Raw genomic sequence first — 23,676 nt, 5'->3', positions numbered from 1 at the left:
ACTAGATAGCTAGACAGTAGTTGCTTTATTCTTTAATGGCAATATAAGGCATTTAAGAATCTAGTCCCCAATCCTACATAATTGAAGTTTTGTTATTGACTGCAATGAGGGCAGGAGCAGGCCCCTAGTGAGGAGGAATAAATGGAATATGTAATCTGAATTCTAATAAAAAGGTAATAATAATTTATAAGTCTAATGTAAAAGATTGTTCTATAAGGCTTCCTCACTCTGCTGAACACTTTATCACACAGATAGTACAATGGAATTCAGTTGGTACTACTCATTAATTACTCACCAATATGAGTAAGAGTTGTACTGTCTAGCCCTAAACCGCTAAATCCTAACACATGAATCTTATAAGGTCAGATACTATTTTCCAGTTTTACAGTCTAGAAAAGGATAATATTTAGCATTATCCTTATGTGTCTGAAATAATGCAATACTACATTCTTGCTATTTGAATGCCTGTCAAAAGATACACTTTTTTTAAATCAAAAGCAAGAGTTTTTAATGAACTAAATAAGAAGCCATTAAATCAAAGCTAAGTCCCAGCCTTTATAGATGCAATAACAATATCTAGTGTGACTTTAGATACTGTTTTTAAGGATATTTGATGTGGGGATGCCAGCCATTTGGTATCATGGACAACCTCTATTGCAATGAGTACAAGAGGGCAGTGTGAAAGAGAGGACAAACAAGGTAATTCCTTCCACCTGCCACCTTCTTTGTTAGTAGTTTCAGAAAATCTCTCTACCACATAGTTATCAGTTCCTTCAGCTTTCTGACTCTTCCCCTTTTTTTTTTTTGGGGGGGGGGGAAGGGCACAGTATTTTGAAGGAATTAGTGGATTCTAGGTATAATACAATGGTCCTGACTCTCCACTGCGCTACATCTTGTGCAGTCATTTACACAGTTCAAAATGGGTGTAAAATGCTACATCGGAATGGCAGGCTTTTACACCATTGCACTTACTTTGCACTGGTATAAATAACTGCAAGGTTGAGGGCAATGGAGAATCAGCTCCAATATTTTTAAGCTGCAATTGAGGAAAAAATAATAAACACTTGTAAGTGCAAAGGTGGCTTTTCCTATGGGGGAGGGGGTCTCAAGTATCATTTGTGTATGTACAATTTTGTGCATAAGTACCTGTATGTGTACTTTTTGTGCTCTATCACAGAAGGCATGATACACAGGTGATACATGGACATGCAAGCAATAGAATTTACACAAACAAAATCTATTTGAATACACAAGTTTTGCCTGTAAGAATGCTATCCCTTTGTGGACAAGCAATAGATTCTGTGCTCTGGATGTAGAGGACAGTATATGAATTGCCCTTGTGCAGCTATGTGTGCATATTCAAGTGAAAGCAGCCTTCAGAATACCTGTAGTAACTACTTACAGGGGTGGACATAAAGCACAAGTTTTGGAATCAATAAATACTTAGTTGGAGTCTACAAAATTAAGTATTTCCACTCATTTCTCCCCACTTAGGAGGAAGTTCTGAATTAATTGCCGAATTCCTCTGTTTTTTGTCCCACCTACTTTATTTAAAACTTTTTTCTGATGCTAAACAAAAGTATTACTAGATGTTGAAAATACAGTTTGCCAAAACCTTCCACCTTTTATTTTAAGAACTTGTACCACTTTTATTATTAAAGTTTCATGAATCATTGTCCTCTGATAAGTATTTATTTGAAGAAGTGGATGCACGCAGAGCTTTTTTGAAGCTGGCAGTTCCTTTCATTATCATGACGTTAATGTATATCATATTCTTAATGCCACATTCTGTGCAATTAAAAGCATATTATACTAAAAGCAGCATTGATTTGACAAATGACAATCAAAATGCATGACAAATATAGATTTTTTTTTTCAGATCAGTGTTTTAAAAGGTATGGTTATGGTTCGATTACTAAAGATGGGTATATAATAAACCTTTCAAGGAATATGCTCAGACTCAATTCACTCAAATTAACATAGAATTAATAGGATGTATATTAAGTGTTCAATATAGTAGGGAAGCCATGCACATAAAGAATCTAAACATATATTACTATTGTAGCTCTTCACAGAAGGCAACTAGAACTTTAAGTCAATATGATACATTATGGAACATTTTGAAAAGTGTCCCGTTGACTTCACTGGAAGCTGAGTTAGGCTAACGCTGAGTCCCATTGACTTCAGTGGGAGCAGAGTTAAACCAGTGCTGGTTACTTTTGAAAAATCACATCCTTAAACAATAATTCAGAAACAGAAAGGAAAAAAAAGCAGCAAAAGCAGATGCATTTTTTGCACTAATTTAATGTTTATTCCTAAATGTCCATAGTAAGGAATGACAGGATAGGATAATGGGTCCATCAGTATTAGAAAAGCAATGATGGCAAACCTATGGAATCCCAACCATCAAGTCCAGCCTCAGACTTTGGTGGAGTTGGTAAACCAGGAAGATAGGTGTGCAGAAGCAAAATGAGGAAAATTGTTAACTAGGGTCAAGTATTCTAAAAATAAGTCTTCATGAAGGAATAAAGGGGGCAGAAAAGACACAGATATCAGGAAACCAAGGACAGAAGAGGGATCACATGGTTGCAGTAGTAAGAAGAAGAAAAGGCGAGACAGAATGAATGGAAAAGAAAGGGGGAGGCAGTCAGAAAAACAGGGGTCAGAAGTGAGGGAAGGAAAGGGTCAAAGCAAAGAGAAACTAAGGAATGATAATGAGGAAACAAAACAAGAAAGATTTACTGTATGGAGAAAATTTTGAACTAATGAATGGGAATACTATATATACAATTCATAATTAACCTGTGGAACTCATTGCTACATAATAATGCTGAATCCATAATTTTCAAACTAAAGCTAGGTTCTTATATATGGAGCAGCTAGCAGCCACAGTTGAAACATTGGGCCCAAGATCTTAATGGATTCACAAAAGTATTAGAGATTTATATGTGGGAAGTGAACCTACACAGGCTCTTTAAATTATAAAAAAACAAACCTTATACCTCAAGATATAAGTTGAACACTAAGAGGTTGGAAGAGGAAAATTCTGCAAGTGGGTTACAACATAATTATTGCCTACAGAGTTTCATTTTCCTTTCTCTGGGGCATCTGGTGCTGACAACTGTCAGTCAGGATACTTGGCTAGATGGGAGTTAGTTCTGAACCAGTATGCCACATCTTATGGGCCACATCATCATCTTCTGCACTAAATCATTTGGCAGAGACTTGAGAGGATGGACTTACTTTGAGGATTGTTTCATGCAGATTCCCCCTCATTGTTCCATTGAGGGGAGTAGGCTTGCCCGGTTCCTGTAGACCAGACTACAAGGCCTGCCTCTTAAGCTTGGTGGATCCTGCTGGAATCCAGAAATCATCAGCGGTTCTCCCAGCTTTGGCCTGTCACTTCTCCTTAAACTGACCAGGTCTTTCAGCACCCGCGCCCCTGAGCAGTCCCCAGACTCTTCTTGGGTTCCAGAATTGGTTGGGGGCTGTGAAGTCCAGCGTGTATTTGCATGGGTTGAGGGAGATCCATGTCTGGAAAGTTCCCTTGGGTCTCTCAGGAGCACAGTCCAAATCTATGTAACTAGTAGGGCTGATGTATTTCCAGAATTGCTAGTGAAGACTGAGCTCACAATGAAGTGATGAACACCTACACATTTTGATCTATTGCATCACAAAGGACAGATGTTCAGAGAACTGCAGTGATGCATGCTGGGATACCATTAGTGCTATACAAAATGGTGAAAAATTATGAAATATTTCATGGATTTTTTCACATTTTCATTTCAGGCGATTCGGCACCTACTTTTCAGAGCTTCAGAAAGGCAGGAGTGATTAGCCTCTCTATACCCAATCAAAGGGGGAGAGGGTAAGGAGCCTCCACTTCCTTTACACAGGCCAGTGATGGGCTTCCCAGAATCACAGCCCCGCTAGGGTTAATATTGCCTATCCAAAGGATGTTTGCACAAGGAAATATAATCATCACAATAAATAATATGCTGAATGAATTGTACCCATAATTAGTGCCTGCTCCTGAGACATGGAGCCTCCATTGATGCATTCTAAGAGCTTCACCCTGAATGCCTTTCACATCCGAAATGCTCACTGACTTTACTGGTAGTTTTTCTTAAGTAGAAAACAGATTATCAAGCCCAAATAAAGTATGGGTATAAGGAAAGAGTGAAGAAGAGAAAAATGAGCATTTTTTCCTAGATTTTAAACCATGTTTTTTTTCTTATTTTCAGTACATGGTTTCTTCCAGTCATGTATGTTGTAAAGGATGTTTGGGATAACATGTTGTGCCAACATTCTTGTTTTTCGGTCTTGTTGATAAATAGTATGTAAATCTCGGAATGAATAGCCTGAACTGAAATGAACTTGAAAAGTTACTGAAATAGGCCTTTGCTTCAAGAACCTAAAATGTAAAAAGTGGTTGTTTATTTTCTTAGTGAGATAAAGTAGAAAAGCAAACAAACAAAAAACAGCCCATATCTGTGTCAGAGCAAAAGAACAAAAATAATAGAAAGAAAGGATTAATTTATGAGATTCAGATTTAAATCCAACATTACATTAGTTTGTCATATCTGCTTTTAAAATTTAGTTTGCCAAAACAGTGCTTTTTGCTTTTGATGACTAGATAGCATGTCCTCGATATTTGCAGTGGTGCCTCTGTAGTATAGGATAGTAAAAGGAATTCTGCAAATACTGGAGTCATGTTATCTAAGATAAAGTCAGAAAGGTTTTAAGCATTTAGTTATGTTTTATGTGCAGGAGCTAGCAGGTAACAAGATGAAAGAACGAATTACTTTCAGATCTCAGAAAGCTCTATGTGTGCTTATAGTCAAAGCTATAAAACCCAAGTATAATAAAATGCTCTTGCGCTAATGCGCCTATTGATGTCTGTTATGTGGATGAATCATTTCAGTTCTGAAATAGGAAATACTGAGCGCTATAGAAATGTTCTTGTTAGTAGTCGAAGTAATACTGTGGTAGCACCTGTAGGCCTCAGCTGAGATCTGAGCCCCGTTGTGCAGGGTGCTGTACCAGCACACAGTAAGAGTAGGGCAGTGGGGAAGCAGACTGCTACTGGGTGTGGTTTGTCCCTGAGCCATCTTGCTATGGGAGCATATGATGGCTGCAGACGGTGCCCTGTTGTGGGTACATCTTACTGTCCCTCCAAAACTAAGCTATGTGTACCTCTTCCTAACAAGCAACCCTTCCAACCAGCACCTCACACCAAAACACTGCTCTTGGAACCATGTACTGCAGTCAAGCATGTGACATGTTCCCCGTCCCTGCCAATGGTCACCCTCATTAGTTATTGATTCTGCTGTGCTGTTCTGTAGGTATACGGGAAGGAAGAAGCTCCTTCCAGGAGATTCAGGACAATGTCATTTAAAAAAAATACATTGATTTCTGCATAGATTTTTTTTTTTCTGATACCAGATGAGACTGTAGTGATACATTGATTAATATACAGCGTCTTCCATTTCCTGGCATAAATACCTATTCAGATCTTTTGCATCTGCATAATTTACTTACAAACATTCAGATAGAGAAGTTTCCCTTTCATTTTCAGCTGCCCCCCACACCCTAACACAAAGAGACAGACAAATATACATCAATCAAATATTAATGACTCAGAAGATGTCTCAGCCAATCCTGAATCATAAACAATTGCCAGAATCTCCTTGTGGACGACACCAATGCTGTGGTAATAGGCATTTTCCTCAGATGGCTGGGTTTCTGTGATCAGGAAGAATTAGTTATGCAGCCTCCTCAATCACTAGGTGCTTGCTTGTCTTTTCTGGCTGAAAGTTTGACACACATTATCCTCTGACATAATAATGGTACTTGGTTGAAATTTAAAAATAAACTTTTGTGGGAGTTTTAGCTCCTTATGGAACAGACCTATAAAACAAGACTCTTTCCAGAGATGGGTGGATGTTTGTTTGATTTTATTGGGCACAGTTTCCACTCCACAAAAGTCTATAGGATGGTTCAAAACTATGTAGAAATGACCTCATTTAATATTACTTTCTGTAGGTATTTAGAGTCATTTCTCTAGAACCTCATTACATTTTATAGGACTCTGCTGGTTTCATCACTATTAAAATCTATATTTTTCCATAAGGTCTGAGTGTGTGCACAGTTCAGTCTTTTTGACAATCTGGATTAAATTATTAATTCAAAATATATTTGTATGTAAATTACCCATTGACTGTATAGGCATTTCATAGTTACAGGGGTACTGTAAGTCAAGGCATGTCAGTCTTTATCTAATGTGTTCAAGTATTAGAAGTCACACTTGGCAACTTTAACTGGGAAATTTTACATCAAAAATAAAGAAACTAATTCATTTCAAACGTCAGGATTCCAAGACTGCTGGCCGGGACATTGCATAAATGATGCATTATTTTCATTGGGGCTATGCCAGCAGTGTAGGTGTTATCTAGTGTTTTCCTTTCTATGTTACGCTTTTTGGGAAAAGAGTTCAAAGGGAAAAATACTGAATTCTGTTTTATTGCATGATAAACTTCTAAATAATGGTGTTATAATAAAATAACCCATACAAAATGGCATGACATTGACTGCAACAGAATTAGAAAAACCCAGCTCCCTTTAAAACAGCCTTTTTAGAGCTCCATAACATACATTAATGAAGCATATATTCCTGTTAAAATAATGCAGTGATTTAGTATATACAAGCAACATCAACTTATTATAATGGCCAAATACATTGTATTTTAGTTAAGGAATTTAAGCAAAAAATAGAAATCCATCTACAAAATATGTGCTTTAACTGAGATTGTTCCAAAGTATATTGGCAGTGCTGGTCGGGGTAGAGGGGTGGAGAGAGACAGGTAAAAACACCGTCAAAGTCTTTGCCAGTTTGCGATTATACATTTTGCTCTGTGTCATCACAGTGCTTGTTTATACTATTGTCGAACAAAATCCTTCCCTTACTCGAGCAGCTGGGAGGGTATCAGTACTTTGCTGACTTGATATCTGGAACATCGTTGCTAGGCAAGATAGCACAGAGCAAGCAACAACACACTGCTGTGGGCTATTTAGTACTTCCTTGTGTAATTTACTCATGGATTCTAGCATGAGAAGCATAGCAATAGTCAATTTATGTATGGATTCTGTCACTGGCTAGGATACCACTACCCATTGTTTTTATCTAGATCCCTTAGTCCTCATGTCATGAGCTCTTGTTGAGGTGCTTTCCAACCTCAGAGATCAGACACAATTCCTCTTCTTCTGTACGCAGATAAAACTTTATGACCTTCCTAAACCCCTCTCTCTCTCTCACTGGTAGGTGTTAGTGTAAAATTCAATTTATCCTGCATTGCCATTAAAAAGCCAGTCTCCAGAGATGTGTACATCCAGAAATTAGCTTTGCCTCAGACTCTAGAGTATAGGTATTCAAATGTACTGCAAAATGCTTTTTTCACAATTATTTTTAAAGTGTTTTTTTTTTTAAGGTGCAGGTGAGAGCAAGACAAAGCCCTGATCCTGAAAATATTTAAGAACACACATACCTTTCTTCATACGAGTAGTCCTACTGACTTCTCTTAGACTACTCATGTGTGTAAGTGTTTGCAGGATTAGGGCCCATGTTTACTTCTTTTAACACATTTCTTTCAATTTTAATTCAAACCTGGATTTTTAAGGGGAAAATACAGGTTTTGAAGCCTCCTTCTCAATGTAAAATAATCCTATTTAAGTAACTTTGCAATTTGTGTTTTATTAAATTTTCAGTTTAAAAACTGAGGTTTGTATAATGTTTAAAATGGGTTTCCATGTTAAGTGAGCTGTAGCTCACGAAAACTCATGCTCAAATAAATTGGTTAGTCTCTAAGTACTCCTTTTCTTTTCATGTTAACATTGTGAGTCCTTGGTGTTGTGGGATGATATGATATAATGGATTATCAGTTAGATAACACTTGTTCTAAAAAGCTTCTTTATTTTTCAGCTAAACCTGTTCTCAAACACCTGAATGTAATCTCAAAATCATCTATATTTTGGGGATAAACTTTTTAATCCGCTAACCTGCTAATCTCTACTTTCATTTGCACATAGGCAATTTCCCTTTAAGTCAAGGGGAGTTACACATGTGTAGAATTTGGTTCACAGGAAAACATTATAAAATAAAGAGATTATGTATTTAGGACCATGCTCCTGCAGCAATTTATGTGCATGCTTAATTTTTGATGCCTGATTAGTTACATTGATTTAAAATTGGTTCCTCAGTGAGACTGGGGTTTCCTTTTTCTTTTTAGTCCAAGCCTTCCTTAAATTGTTGGAACAAAAATGTTATATTCCAATAGAGACTTTATTTACAAACTCTAATATTTTCTTTGTTTTTAAGACACCCTTTTTAATGGCCTTGGGCTCGGTGCAGTCATTGGCCTAGGAGTAGCAGCCCTTTTGTTAATCCTTGTTGTGACTGATGTCAGCTGCTTCTTCGTACGGCAATGTGGATTGCTAATGTGCATCACTAGGAGAATTTGTGGGAAAAAGAGTGGCTCCAGTGGAAAGAGTAAAGAACTTGAAGAAGGAAAAGCTGCATACCTGTGAGTATCAATAATATATCTCAGGAAAATGCTTAAAACAAAGTTTGTCTGTTCAACACGTGTATAGTACCTTTGTATCAAGTTTGCGATATGACGAAAGTCATGCTTCATAAGTTATTTCTCCTACATGGGACAATCAGTGGATCTTCATGTTATCCTGATATTTGCACTGTACGACAACAATGGTGGTATATCAGGTTTATGGCAACTGATGGCAAATGTTGCTTTTTTAAGATTTTAAAATTCCCTGGTTTGGCTATTTAAACTATTCTGCCATAAGAGGGACAGTGTTCCTGAGTGATTAATATGCACAGGAACACCTTTTTCATGGGGAACAGATGATAGAGCCATTGTAGTGCCACACACACTCGGCTCGTCCTGGAGCTCCAAATGCAGTGAACTGTGATGCCAAAATTCGGACTTCTGTACATCCCCCGAGACTGGTGCCACTGAATAGCCCTGGGAAAAGAGACAAGGGCACATTGGCTTGTTGTGAAGTATGCGAAGGAACATTTTATCTTAACAAGTAGAACTAATACTAGAAAAGCTGAACAGCTGCTACCACTGCCATTTGACATGATGCTTTTGGGGGGCATTTAAAAAAAAGGAAAAAAGGTTAGATGTCAGAAGAAGGACATAGTGGAACTATAAATTAATAGAAAGTGGGATTTTGCTGAAATGCTACTGCAAATAGTAGCTAAAAATAAAATAAGTGACTAAGAAAAAACAGCATGCCAGTTACTGGGGGCCGGGGGAAGCCATATGCATTGGAGGTATATGAAGGCACAGGTCATTTTATGTGGAAGGAAATGACCTTAAATGCTGAGAGATCAATGAGAGCTATGGAAGTCATCCATATATGTCCTGGTCATACAAGTCAAGATTATTTCCAAAATTTTTACAAAGTTTCCGAAGCATTTGAAGGAGATAATATCTATAATTAACTTCCTCCCATTTTTGAAATGTTTTCCTCCCTTGAATTTTAGATCTGAAAACATTCCTTCTCTCACATGTCCATCTAGCATAATTGAGTAGGCATGTAACAAATTCTGCAAGTATACTATCTTTATGTGGCTTACAATAAGAGAAAATAATAGCATCGCCTTTTCTATTAACACCATATCTTCAGATTCAATAGATACAACATCTAAAGACAGAACAGAACTCTTAGGCTCTGATTTAGCAATTCATCCCTATTCAGCAAAGCTCTTAGGCTTGGGGATAAGTACTTAGGGATTTAAGTATGTGCTTAGGTAATTTCCAGAATCAGGACCTTAATGTGCTAAAGTTTCAAATGTCATTGATAAGCATTTTATATCTAAGTAGCAAACCCAGATTCATTTGATCAGTCAATATCTGATTTACCAACAATATGCAGCTTCAAGAAAATACAAAGCTGACCAGTAAGCACATATAAAAAAGGAGATTTCTGCTAGGATTTCTTCAAGACTCTTTTCTGGTAGGCATGACATCTTATTTATTTACGTTTATTTTTCTCTTGGGATGGTCTTGTGAGATGCAAATCTTGTCTTGTTGTCTTATGATCCCAGTCCTATATCCTTATTTCAGCATGTTTCAACACATCATATATAGTGTAATGCAGGACAATCTAAAATTTCCAGACAATCTTGAGCAGTCTCAATTTCCATTTATATCACATCTACTAGGCATCTTAACATAAAACATTGGATGTTTGCATATTTTTCAGTAGGGCAGGTAGCACTCTCAATTTATTTTTTTAATTACATTTGATTTCTGAGAAATGTATTGCCAAGAACTATGTTCCATATGTACTGATTGTAGAAATATAGCCCATGCAGAATTTACAAGGCAACTAAGATAGAACTAAAGTAAGATGTTTCCTGCAATTAGTATTTTTTTCTGCATAGTGTATATAAATTATTTCTTTATAAATGAAAGCACATTCTACATCCATTCTGCTTTCTAATAAAATCATATGTTCTAGGATTTGGATATATACTTTTTTCATTGGGAATAAGATTCTAAATATATAGGATAAAATCAGTAGAAATTATAAGACCCTTCATCAATCTAATTATGATCCATAATTGTTGCACGTACTTGAAGTAAGCCTCATTCTAATGTGTGCCTCTATGAAAAGGTTGGCAGTTAGCTAGCTCCTAATTAACACTCAAATATTTCCTAAATTGATCACTTCCAGTTGATGCCTTAAAAAAATAAATGTTTCACTAATTTAAATGCATTGCAAATTAAATGTCATTTTCACAAGTATATGAACACTGGTTAAGCATCCTTTTTACAGAATGTAAAGGGCTGTTGAGTATTACTGTAACAGAGATCCCTAGCTGGTCAATATGGTCTACACTATTTCTTCTGCTACACTCCCATTACCTGTCTCTCTAGCAGTCTGCATAGCTGGTAGGAAAGAAGGACTCTTTCTGAGAATATCTAGCCACTCAGGGTTAGAGCTCTCCATCCATATTTCAGATAGACTTTACAAATGCTCTTACCTCTGTGTAAGAATTATACTGTATTTTCTGGCAATAATATAGAAATATAAGACATGAGGTAAGCTAAGACATATCCCTTGTCATGGGACCCAGGCTAAGCTCAAGGAGCTAGTAACCAGGCTGATTTCTGGACTGCAACCGGTCTAGAAATCAGATTGCTAAAGATGAGTGATTGCCCACTTATATGCCAGTTGTCCTGGGTTTTCGGCATTCAAATGATTACAGTTCCTAGGAACTAGATTCAGAATGTGATCTCAAGGAGAGGAAAGGGATGTTTGTTTGTTCTTTCTGTATTGGAAGATGACAACATTTTGGGGTACACAGTGATCTGCATTTCTAACATAAAAATTGTATTAGTTATTAATTATCATTATTTTCTGTATTGCTGTAGTGATTCGATGTTCTAGCCCAGATTGGGGACATATTGTGCTGGACACTGTTAGAGTGCATAGCGAGCAACCACCCCAACACAAAATTTGCTTAGAAATCGTCTGATTTTATGGGGGGGAGAAAGTAGTATAAGGGTGGGGGGTCTTCATCTGTTTGTAAACAAGAGAAGTGTGAGATAGGAAAAAAATATATTTCTCAAGATGATTTAAATGTTTGGTGGGAGCTATTCAAGTCTGATGAGTAAGGGTCAGATTTACATTTTGCACTAAGCCTTCTTTACATTGCTACAGCAGTGGAGAGAAGCCCTAAAATGGCCATAGCTTTATATATATACCGACTTTAAGGCTCAGTACCCTGCCAGAGTGTTGTAAAGGGGCCATAGTGCAAATAACAATCAAGCCCTATGTTTTACTTGTTGCTTCTGCTGAAGTCAGTAAAGATCTTTTGCAAGCGAGAAGCTGTCCATTTATTATGTACTCATAAACAAATGCTCTTTTGAGATTTTATGGTACGCATGTGTGCTTTTAGGCCAGATAAGCAGCCACAGTGAAGGAATGCTTTGAAGGTTGTAAGAAATCAGGAGCAAAACTGCTGAACGTATTCCAGTATTAATCATTGATAATTGGTTTTGCTTTTTCTTCAGTGACTTTTTGAAAGGAGGGATCATGGTAATTAATAAAGTGTAATGTATTCTGAGACCATAATGATGGAGGTTAAGAGTCTTAATATTTTTTAGGAAAGATGGATCAAAAGAGCCAATAGTGGAAATGAGAACAGAGGATGAAAGAATTACCAATCATGAAGACGGGAGTCCAGTAAATGAGCCAAATGAAACAACACCACTCACAGAACCTGAGTATGTAGCCTGGTCTTTCTAACAGCTTTTCAATAACTATGCACTGCCTGATTAGAATGAGTATATTTTCAGCGATGTGCAAGGAAAAAAAAGTAGCACTAATAGAACTGTGGGATATGCTGGTACGCTCTGTTTATCAGTGTATTTTGTTCTAGCAGCGACAGCTTCAGGAAGGACAGCTCCATCCCTTTACCACTCACTTGTCTAACCCACAGCACAACAGAAGCTGTGGGTTGTCCAGCCCTTCCCTGCTGCTGTGAGATGGGAGGGGGCAGTGGTAGTTTTTAGACCCCTGCCTTTCTTTTCATTGCTTCTGGCATTGAGGGTGGAAGGAAATAGGAAAATTGTAGGACACACTCCCTTTCTTGTTCCCCAGTGGTCCTAGAGATACATTCCAAATGAATGCGGTCCTCCCCAAGCTGCATCCTAAAGCTGCTTGTGTGCCCTTTGTGAACATAGGTCTTCTCTGGTTTTCCCCATTGTCCCACCCCACACACACTCTACAGTTGTGTAACTCAGAGCCCAGCTATCTGTGCAAGGCCATTTGGTATAGCTGGTGGAACTGTGCTCAGGTATGGGCACCTCTGAGTTGCTCACTTCCCACCCCTCATCTCTATTGCTGGAAGCTGCATGCTGAGGAGCAGCTGAAGGAGCTCTCCAGGATGGCTACAAGGACCTCAGTCTATGGTGGCTCAAGAATCAAGGGGATGTCACAGGGTGGCTGGCCCTTTGAAGGGGAAATGCACCTGTGCCAAGATCCTTCCCCAGATGGGTAGCAATGAATGAGTTAATTAAGTCAGGCCAGGTCTGGGGATGTACGGGAGGAACAGAGAGACACATGGGGTAGACCCTAGGGGAGGGAGCTGGAGTATGAGCCTAGTATTTGAGCTAGAAGTGTTAGGCAGAACAAAAGCCTGAGGAGTTGTAGCTGCCTGGAGAAAAGCAGTGAGTGCTGCAGGGGGTAAGAATGGCTCCTGCAAGAAGTAAAATGGTCTGTTTGATTGTATGCTAGCTCTGGGGATGAGGACTAGGGACTAATAATTCCAGGAGAGAGACTGAATCCAGCTTCAGGGATGAGATTCAGCTCCAGGGACGAAGATTAATGGGCTCCTGACTCAAAGAGAGGAGATTGAGGAGTTTTAGTGAGAGTCAGAGGCTGGAGCAGGGAGAGGGTACAGACAAGCCTTCCATATTCTCCAGTTGCTCAGAGAGCAGGACAAGACAGTCCCTTAGGGAGGAAGGGCTGGGCCCAGCTGGAGTCTGGGCAAAAGAGACTTTATTTTGAATGTATTTGAACTTCTATAGCGTAGGACTTCAACGGGGGACTTTTGTCTCATACCTTCTGGATTGTGTGGACTTCTTTAAGGGGCCCTGCCCGGAAGGGAAAACGGAGGCAGGGCATTGCCAGCAGGAGGTTCTCTGGAGACAATTGCCCCATTATGGGGGGAAGAGCTTTTGGATCCATAGAATCCAAAAGTCTGAATTCTGATGAGCACCAGATTCTGGCCTCTGTTCTACGTATTATAGCCAATAGAACAAATTCAGTGGAGCAACACTGTTGCTATTACCATTTTAAATAATCTCTTCAAGATGTGTGCAGAGTGTGTGACTGGTTTTATGGTAGATCACAAATAAGTGTGACACTATTCAAAGTCAGCCACTGGGTTTTCATTGTGATGAGTATTTGTGATGTACATATCTTATTTTTTTTCTTCTCTTGAAAATTGGGTTTATTTGTGAAAATGGACTGATATTTAAATAGCTATAATGGCAGCATAATTACTGGTACTGGGGCCCTAACCATGTGAATCTAAGAAAGACAGATCAATTACTAAAGAAATTCATCCAGAAAGTAAGTCTCAAATATGGATTTATATTTATGGAAGAAGAGGCTGCGCTAAAGCTTCTGTGATCTTTGGGTGAATGAGAGCAAAAAATCTCTCATTGCTGTGCAAAGACCCTTAAATAGTAAATGATGTGGAGACAGAAACCAGCAAACTGAATAAAATATTTTTTGTGAAGGAAAACAAGTTCTTAATCGTCTGTTTCTGAAAATACAGAAAAGGCATCTTACTTGCCATCACACAGAACTGCAAAATGTAGGAGTCCCTACACAATCAGGGAAGATCTGGTGCTACTGGCCACCATTGACATTGGTGGGGAAATGCTAGGGGATTCTAACAAGAATTGATGTAAAAAGAACGAGGAGTACTTGTGGCACCTTCGAGACTAACAAATTTATTTGAGCATAAGCTTTCGTGGGCTAAAACCCACTTCATCAGATGTATGCAGTGGAAAATACAGTAGGAAGATATAAATATACAACAAAATATATTCAACAAAAAAAAAATTAAAGAAGACTCCGAGAAGCTGCAGAACTGGAATTAATTTACAAACTGGGCACAATTAAATTAAGCTTGAATAAAGACTGGTAGTGGATGAGTCATTACACAAACTAAAAATTATTTTCCCATGCTAATTTTCCCCCAACTGCTACTCACACCTTCTTGTCAACTGTTTGAAATGGGCCATCATGATTATCACTACAAGTTTTTTTTTCTCCTGCTGATAATAGCCCACCTAATCGATTAGTCTTGTTAGAGTTGGTATGGCAACCCCCATTTTTTCATGTTCTGTGTGTGTATTGCTCACTGCATACATCTGATGAAGTGGGTTTTAGCCCACGAAAGCTTATGCTCAAATAAATTTGTTAGTCTCAAAGGTGCCACAAGTACTCCTCGTTCTTTTTGCTGATACATACATCAATTCTCAGAGTGGTAGCCATGTTAGTATGTTTCTTTTTTAAATAACATGTGTATGAAGAGTTCAAACTTCAGCTAATAGGCCAACTATAAAAAAGTGTGTACTTGACATTCAGCTGGATAATTTAACTGATATATCCAGCAATACTATTTTATTGGTCCACTTGATTTTTGGGGACGAGCTGAGATACTACAGTGAGGAGTGCTATAGAAAACTCATACCTGTCTAGATAGTCCATTTCTGTTGGGAATACATCAGTGAAAAGCTTTCAACACAAAACAACTGCAGCAGAATTTGTCACTGGATAATTCTGTGTTCCTGAATTGTGTTATGTCATAACTGTGTAACTATGTAATATGACTGCAGTTATACAGTATTACTGTGAGCATTATAGAAATGCTTAAGACAGAACACAATTGATGGGACTTCATCAATGATATGCTGGCAGTGTAAAGTAATGTGGAGAGTACATACTATTACACAAAAACAGTCATATAGGCTTAGTATACTGGGACGTACTAGCAGCCATTAATGACAGAAGAGCCAAATTGCAGAACATCCTGAAGACTACAGTAAAAATTGTTTGACTAGATCTTTGAGCCCAGATAAGCTGCACTCTGCACAAAACATGATGTGAAAGAGGAAAAGGTCACTTCCTGCCCATCCCCGATCCTGGGAGCTGGTTTGCTCTCCAGCCCAAGTTAGAGCACCCTTGGGGTGCTCTAACCTCTTCTGGCTGCAATGACCCCCAGTGGGTCATTTGGTAGCCTGTAATAGCTGTAGCAAAGAGACACTCTAGGCACAGCCCTGTCCTCTTACCATTATCTTCACCACAAAGGGTGGGGTTCAAGAGAGTGGCATAGATCCAGCTGCACCGTACCAACCTTCCTGGAACTTGGAGGGAGGAGCACATATTACAGGAGGGAATGGTTTGGAAGGGGAACCAGAAGTCAGTCTGTGCCCATGGCTAGGATGTTAGCTGCAGGTACAATATCTCTGTACATAGTTCTCTTAATAAAAAGCTCTTTAGTTGAAAGAAACATGGATTTCTCTCATATTACCCAGCACATGGTGTGTGAAACATGGCGGCAGTCAGTCTAATGAGACCCACAGCAAGTAAGAGTGATTGACAGGTAAAAAACGCAGTGCCTAGAAACAGAGCTAACAGGCAGCTTGGAGAGACTCAGGCTAGACTTGTAGAAGCAGAAATTGTGTCTTTATACAGAGCTGACCATGGGGGACTTGATGAGAAATGAAGGTAAAGCTTTTTTACTTTCTCATTGCAGTGGGTGGGGAGGGGCAGGATGGAGAGTTAGTACATAGTAAGCTGCACACTAACTGACCATGTCGATCCTGCTATTGCAAAGTTAAAGTACCATACTGTGCTTTGGTCTAGACCTGCCTCAAACAGGAGTAGATCAAACAGGATAGATCAAAGCACACTAGGGAACATTCAGTGTGTGCTACCAGGGTCCGCACAGCCAGCTAATGCACTGTCGACTTGTACCGTGGCTTGCTGTTCACTAACTCTCCATCTAAACTAGTGGTTCTCAACCAGGGGTATGTGTACCCTGGGGTACACAGTGCTCTTCCAGGGGGTACACAACTCATCTAGATATTTGCCTAGTTTTACAACAGGCTACATAAAAGGCACTAGCAAAGTCAATGTAAACTAAAATTTCATAGACCGTTATTTATTTATACTTCTCTATATACTATACATTGAAATGTAAGTACAATATTTATATTCCAATTTATTTATTTTATAATTATATGGTAAAATGAGAAAGTAAGCAATGTTTCAGTAATAGTGTGCTGTGACACCTTTGTATTTTTATGTCTGATTTTGTAAGTATTTAAGTGAGGTGAAACTTGGAGGTACACATGACCAGTCAGACTCTTGAAAGGGGTACAGTAGTCTGGAAAGGTTGAAAGCCACTGATCTAAACAAGCCCATTGCTGCAAAGAATAATGCCTGAAACACTGGGACAGTTGATAAAGGTGAGGTCTGATCCCAGACAGAATGAAACTGTAGAGAGAAATTGTTTGAGATCATTACTCCAGTTTCTGAGAAATGGACTATCTGGAGGACTAGAACTCTGAAAGGTGAATTTTGTAAGGTAGAGCATACTTGGCCCAGACACCATGCCTTATAATGCAGCAGAATTCAAATGATTCAGCACTAAATGGGAATCTGAGCACAAGAGGTCTTCCCCCGGAGTACCCACAAACCAATAGGAAAGCAGAGTCCTCAGGAAAGACAGCCAGGACCCCGATAGCAAAGGCAAAGAGGCAGGAAGGGATCCATACCTGGCAATGTTGTATCATTGAAATACACACTCCCAGGGACTACATAATTGCCAAGCACAGAGGCTGATGGGTTGGAGACTCTGTTTCCGATGAGGGGTGCCCTGCTGCAGCCACGTGGAGGAACAATCACAGTACACGGAAACAGTTAAGAGAATGATAAGCTAAGCAGGCAACCTGCTACTACAAAGGAGCCAAGGACCTGAGGCCACTATGCACAGATGAGCAGGTCTGGGTTCAACCATCCAATAGCCACTCAAAGTAGTAGCACAAAGCAACAGTCCAGGCTACAGTGGGACACCAATCATATGAGGTAGCTACAGACTCAGGACAGCGATGGAGCCAAAACTGATAACTGCAGAGTAGCAGCAGACAGCCAGCACATCCAGAGAGAGACTGGGCCACAGCCAGGACAAAAAGGATATAGAAGAGCCTCAGCCATAAGCTCACTTCATACAGGAGAGTCACAAGAATTGAGGTATATGAATAACAGGACCAACAGGACACAATCCAACAGAATGCAAGCAGCATCAGGAAGCAAGTTCCCTGCCAACAGCAGTAATGCAAACCAGTGGGAGACTGGTTTGAAAACCAGCCAGCTTGAAGGACTATGAAGCCTAACAGGCTGTAATGGACTGGCAGTAAAGGACATGTCCCTAGGGTGCGTTCTGTACTAATAACCTCTGGCCCAAGCAAGTCAGCACATGCTTGCACAAAAGCACAACAACAAATCTTAAAAGATGTAGCAACAGGCATGGAACTTGAAGGAAGGAGCCCAGGGTACAGAAAGGAAGAGTTTGAGGAATCACCTAGAACCTAGTCAGTCATGGTTATAATGCTAGCTGCAGGTACAATATCCCTGCAAATAATTATCTCAGTAAAGAGTCAGTTTAATTTAAAAAACATGCAGTCCTTTCATGTTATTACCCAGCACAGAGCACATGAAATATGCACCCTCCCTATGCTAACTGGGTATTTCCTAATCCTCAGGTAGTCAGCTAATCAGGCTTTCCAACCGCTTTGTAGCTACAGACCAGCACAAAGCAATCATAGCAGGGTCCAGGATAAAAGTGTTAATGCTAGGCAGTTCAAAGTCTAGTGTATGGTGATGGAAAAGGCTCAGATTACACTCTTCTCTGTACACAAGTACCCTGGTTCTCAAGGAGGAAAGTGTTGCAAATAGAGTTTGGGCTGCACAAAGAAATCAAAGTCTTGTTCTAGTAAAATCACTTTATAGAATGACAAAAGCTAGTTGTCAAAGCCAGAGTACTTGGCAGATATGTTTTCTCCTGAATGATCTTAATATAAGTATGTAGGGCAAATGCTTCACTATTTTTGACTGGGTGGAGGGGAAATAATGGGCTGAGAATCACAGCCTAGTTTCATTCTGTCTTGAAATCAGTTCCAAAGCTTATAAAGATGTAATTTGTCATCTACAAAAGAAATCCTAATTGAATATTGAACCAAGATGAAATTAAAATTTGCAGAATACTTTGTACACAGTGAGAGGGATAAGAAAGGTTTGAGTACAGTTAGCATTGAGATATTGCAGATCCTGATATCCTCATGGGATTTGAGACCAAATTTATTGAATTTAATATGTGATACCAGCCGTAAAAACCCAATTGCACTGTCTTCCATTGGTTGATATTGGAGTTGTGCCGAGGTTGACCTCTCTCACTAATAAGGCAAGGAACTACTTACTTCGACACACAATCATATGTCTTTGTGAGCTAGTATTGTCATCAGTCACATGAAAAGTTATTAAGCCATGGTATTTGAATAGGTTTGGGATTGAAAATGGGTCACAGCTGACTCTTAATTCAGTTATGCACCACCAGGATAAAGACATAACAATGGCCATACTGGGTCAAACCAATGGTCCATTTAGCCCAGTATCCTGTCTTCCGACAGTGACCAGTGCCAGATGTTTCAAAGGGAATTAACAGAACCGGACAATTATTGAGTGATACATCACCTGTTGTCCCATCCCAGCTCCTTGCAGTCAGAGGCTTAGGGATACCCAGAGCATGGGGTTGCATCCCTGAGCAGCTTGGCTAATAGTCATTGATGAACCTCGCCTCCATGAATTTACCTAATTCTTGTTTAAACCAAATTGCTCTCACAATATTCCCTGGCAATGAGTTTCACAGGTTGACTGTGTTGTGTGAAGAAGTACTTCCTTTTCTTTGTTTTAAACCTGCTGCCTATTAATTTCATCAGATGACCCCTGGTTCTTGTGTTATGTGAAGTGGTAAATAACACTTTCTTATTCACTTTCTCCACACCCATGATGATTTTATAGACTTCTATCCTATCCCCCCTTTGTTGTATTTTTTCCAAGCTGAACAGTCCCATTCTTTTAAATCTCTCCTCACAGGGAAGATGTTCCATATCCCTAATAATTCTTGTTGCCCCAATCTGTACTTTTTTCCAATTCTAATATCTTTTTTGAGATGGGGTGAACTGCATGCAGAACTGCATGCAATATTCAATATCATGGATATAAAGCATTATGATATTTACAGTCTTATCTATCCTATTCCTAATGGTTCATAACATTGTTAGCATTTTTTATTGCCAATACACATTGTTCTCATGTTTTCAGAGAACAATCTACAATGACTCCAAGATCTTTCTTGAGTGGTAACAGCTAATTTAGACACCATCTTTCTGTAGGTATAGTTGGTATTTATATTTTTCAATGTGCATTACTTTGCATTTATTAACACTGAATTTCTTCCGCCATTTTGCTGCCCAGTCATCCATTTTTTGTAACCCCTTTATAACTCTTCATAGTTAGCTTTGGCCTTAACTGTCTTGAGCAATTTTGTATCATCTGCAAACTTTGCCATGTCACTGTTGAACCCGTTTTCCAGATCTTTTATGATTATGTTAAACAGCACAGGTCCTAGTACAGATCTTTGGGAGACCCACTTTTTACCTCTCTACACTGTGAAAATGGACCATTTATTCCTACCCTCTGTTTCCTGTCTTTTAACCAGTTACTTATCCATGAGAGGACCTTTCCTCTTATCCTATGGCTGCTTACGTTGCTTAAGAGCCTTTGGCGAGGGACCTTTTAAAACCTTTCTGAAATATTCAAAAATAAGCAAGTGCAAACTTCTCTAATTCAAGAACTAACTAATTAAATGTTACAATTGTAGTTACTTTGTGAAAAGTGAAGTGTACTTCATTTTATTTTTGTAATATGAATGCAATAACACATGCAACATGACCATTGCGTGTATATTAATATTGGAATATAATTTGTCATACCAATGGGTCATTTGTGATGGATGGGTTACAGTCCTGAAATAGTTGAAAACTATTGTTCTGTAATTCTATCTCCCTAGTATTGGTAATACCTTTGGAATTACACAGTTAAGGCCTGATCCAAAGCCCAGTGAAGTAAATGAGTCTTTTTATGACTGTTACGCAGGTAGCATTATTTAGTTATCTAAGGAAACCGAAAAATTATTACAGATAGCCATGGGCTTTTTGTCATCACAGTAGGTTGCAAGCCCAGAAAACAAGTTAACAATTGCTTTCTACTTTTCAGTCTCATGTTAATTCAAGTAAAAGCATTCCAATTCAAATGGGAAAAAATATGAATTCTGGCAAATACAAATTAACATTTGAATGTAATTTAAGGCATACAGGAAAACTCCAAACCAACAAAAAATATTGCCTGCACTTAAGATATTGACAACGTTTAATTTTATTTTGTGAGATTTTATTAAACTGATTACAACTGGAGTTGTGGTTTTTTTTAAAGTATATATCAAACCTAAAAAAAAAAAAGCTTGTTAAGACTTTGAAGTCAAAGAAGGGGTTCTTTAGATTTGTCAAGTGTTCTGTTTCTTTCTTTCTCCTTTGTAATTAAAGCCATTCTTCAGTCTTCTCATGCCGATCTTTAAAAACGTGGCTATCTGGAGTTCATTTCCCTACATTCATGGTGTCACAGGAACTTTTCTATTTGAAGTAGTTTGAAATTGTTAGTGACCTGCTCTAAGCCTACTACTTGTGCATAGTCAGCTTCTATTTAATATCTCACCTAATCCATCTGTCTGTTGCCCAATCACTTGTGTTTTGAGGCATTTCCTTTCCTTCAGCTTCTCAAAAATTATTTTAGATTTTCATCTTCAAAGTCACAAATCCCCTCCTTGTCTTGTCTTTATTGTCTTTCAGGTAGTTTGTGCTCATTGTTTAACCTTTTGATAAACTGTTGTTCATTCAGCAAGTCTAAATTTCATAAAACCAGGGATTGGGGGATTAGTTTTTCTTTATTAATATTAGATACTGTGATTATAAGGTTTTCCTAAGAGGGTCTTCAAACAGGCTTTGAACTTTACCTTGATGCCCCTAGTACAATGCACTCTAGACTAAAGAGTTTAGCAATTTTCTTGAATAAAATCAGATGTCTCATGTTCTCTGTTTAAAAAAAAATTCTTTTCTGTAGATTAAGGAAAGGAATTTAAAAATTGTTTAGCATTTTCTGAACTCTTACTCCATTGGAATCACTAGTGAAGCAACTCCAATGCATTGTTAGGTCAGCCATGAGTGCTTTGGAAAATCCCATCCTGAAGGTCTATATGCCTAGCTTTCATCAATGGGAGAAGTGAAGATGATCAATGTGTTTGTGTTTTGTGCTTGAAGATTTGAGTAGTCAGTCATCCTGAAGAGATACTGTTAATTAAAACAAGCTTGATATAATGAACAGACTTGTAATGATGACTCAAGTTTCTATTTCCCTTTTTAATATAGCATACATTATCAGTCACAAGATCAATCCCCCACCCCAAGATAAATCTAATTCTTCTATAAAATCAAGTTTTGATTTAGGCCCTGATTCAGCAAAAATGTTTGATCTAGGTCTGCCCCTTTTCAGAAAAGCACTTAAGCATGTGTTTAGGTCCCATCGAGCATTTGCTTAAGTGCTTTGCTGAATCAGGGCCTTGGTCAGCTTTCTGGTGTTTCCTTCCATTTTCTGAAACTTCCTAAATAAACTCTGTCAGATCTTTTTACACTTGCTCTCTTCTTGTGATAGGTGAAATCCTGACCCTACTGAAGTCAATGCAAATTTTGCTATTGACTTCAATGGGGCCAGGATTTCACTCTGTGGATGTAAGGGCATGAAAGACTTCTATATCATCTAAGAATATTGGGTTTTTTTAACAAATGCACAACTTATTTCTGAATCTATGTTTGGATTAATGACGAATATCTTAATCCACTGGTTGTACGGGATCAGATTCATACCTGTCTCAGGCTACCACACAGGGAAGTAACAGTGCACATGACACTCCTTTATCCACCTGCACAGGTGCTGACTCCTGGCTGGAACACCTACAGGAAAAAAAATGGTGGTGCTGAGCAACCACCGGCAGCCCCCCATCAGAACCTCCCTCCCCTGCGTCTCATGCCTACCAGCAAGCAGCTCAGTGCTTCTTACTCCCTCCCTGAACCTCCCGTCCACTGCAATCAGCTGTTTCGCAGCACGCAGGAGGCTCTGCGGGGGGAGGGGGCAGGTGCAAGGATGCAACGCGCTCAGGGGAGGGGGCGGGAAGGGAAGGAAGAGGTGGGGTGGGGGCAGGGCAGGGGTGGGAAGAGGTGGGTGGGGTGAGGCCTTGGTGGAGTGGGGGCAGGGGCTGGAGCAGACCCAGGGGTGAGCACCCCCTGGCACATTGTAAAGTCAGTGCCTGTGTCCACATGAACTAGCTACCTGCATTGCAGTGCGTTGCAGGGAGCAGCCTCCACAATTTAGCCCTTAGAGGCTTTATATTAATAGATACTGCACTTATATTTTCTTTAAAAAACAGTTTGGTGCTTATAATTTAGTTCTTTATATGTATATAACTCTACAGATAACAGATATAATTGTTCTTTAAAAAAACAGTTTGTTGCATTATTTTAAGTAAATCATGGCTTTTTCTCATTTCTCACAGGAAACTGCCACTAAAAGAAGAAAATGGGAAAGAAGCTTTAAATCCAGAAACTATAGAAATCAAAGTTTCTAATGACATCATCCAGTCAAAAGAAGATGATAGCAAAGCATAAAAAGATGACTACAGCTGTCTGAAAAAAGTATTTGGATTGGAGTAACCCTTTGACCAAAACTCTACAGCTGACCTTAATTTCTTGGGCAACTTAAGCTTGGAATAGTTAGTACACGTGTACATATGATCAAACTACTTCTGTCTACAGTACCTCTCTATTTTGTTTTGTTAATGTTTTAGTATGTAGTCCTTGCTGACCACAGTCCCTTGGTATCAATTTGAATCTGCAG

General features: G+C 38.9%; 1 protein-coding gene across 1 annotated transcript in view; it reads left to right on the top strand.

Moving 5' to 3' along the window:
• NCAM2 (neural cell adhesion molecule 2) overlaps nucleotides 1-23,447 on the top strand; it is a 258,887-nt gene extending 235,440 nt beyond the window's left edge. The window contains exons 16-18 of the mRNA XM_077814938.1: nucleotides 8,375-8,579; nucleotides 12,198-12,317; nucleotides 23,336-23,447. Of these exons, the coding sequence (XP_077671064.1) occupies nucleotides 8,375-8,579; nucleotides 12,198-12,317; nucleotides 23,336-23,447 (437 nt within the window). The remainder of the gene's footprint in view (nucleotides 1-8,374; nucleotides 8,580-12,197; nucleotides 12,318-23,335) is intronic.
• Nucleotides 23,448-23,676: the final 229 nt, after the last annotated feature.

This window comes from Eretmochelys imbricata, chromosome 1 (assembly GCF_965152235.1).
Source record: "Eretmochelys imbricata isolate rEreImb1 chromosome 1, rEreImb1.hap1, whole genome shotgun sequence".
Taxonomy (NCBI): domain Eukaryota; kingdom Metazoa; phylum Chordata; order Testudines; family Cheloniidae; genus Eretmochelys; species Eretmochelys imbricata.
Note: the sequence above shows the minus strand (reverse complement) of the source record. Positions and strands in the feature narration are given on the sequence as shown.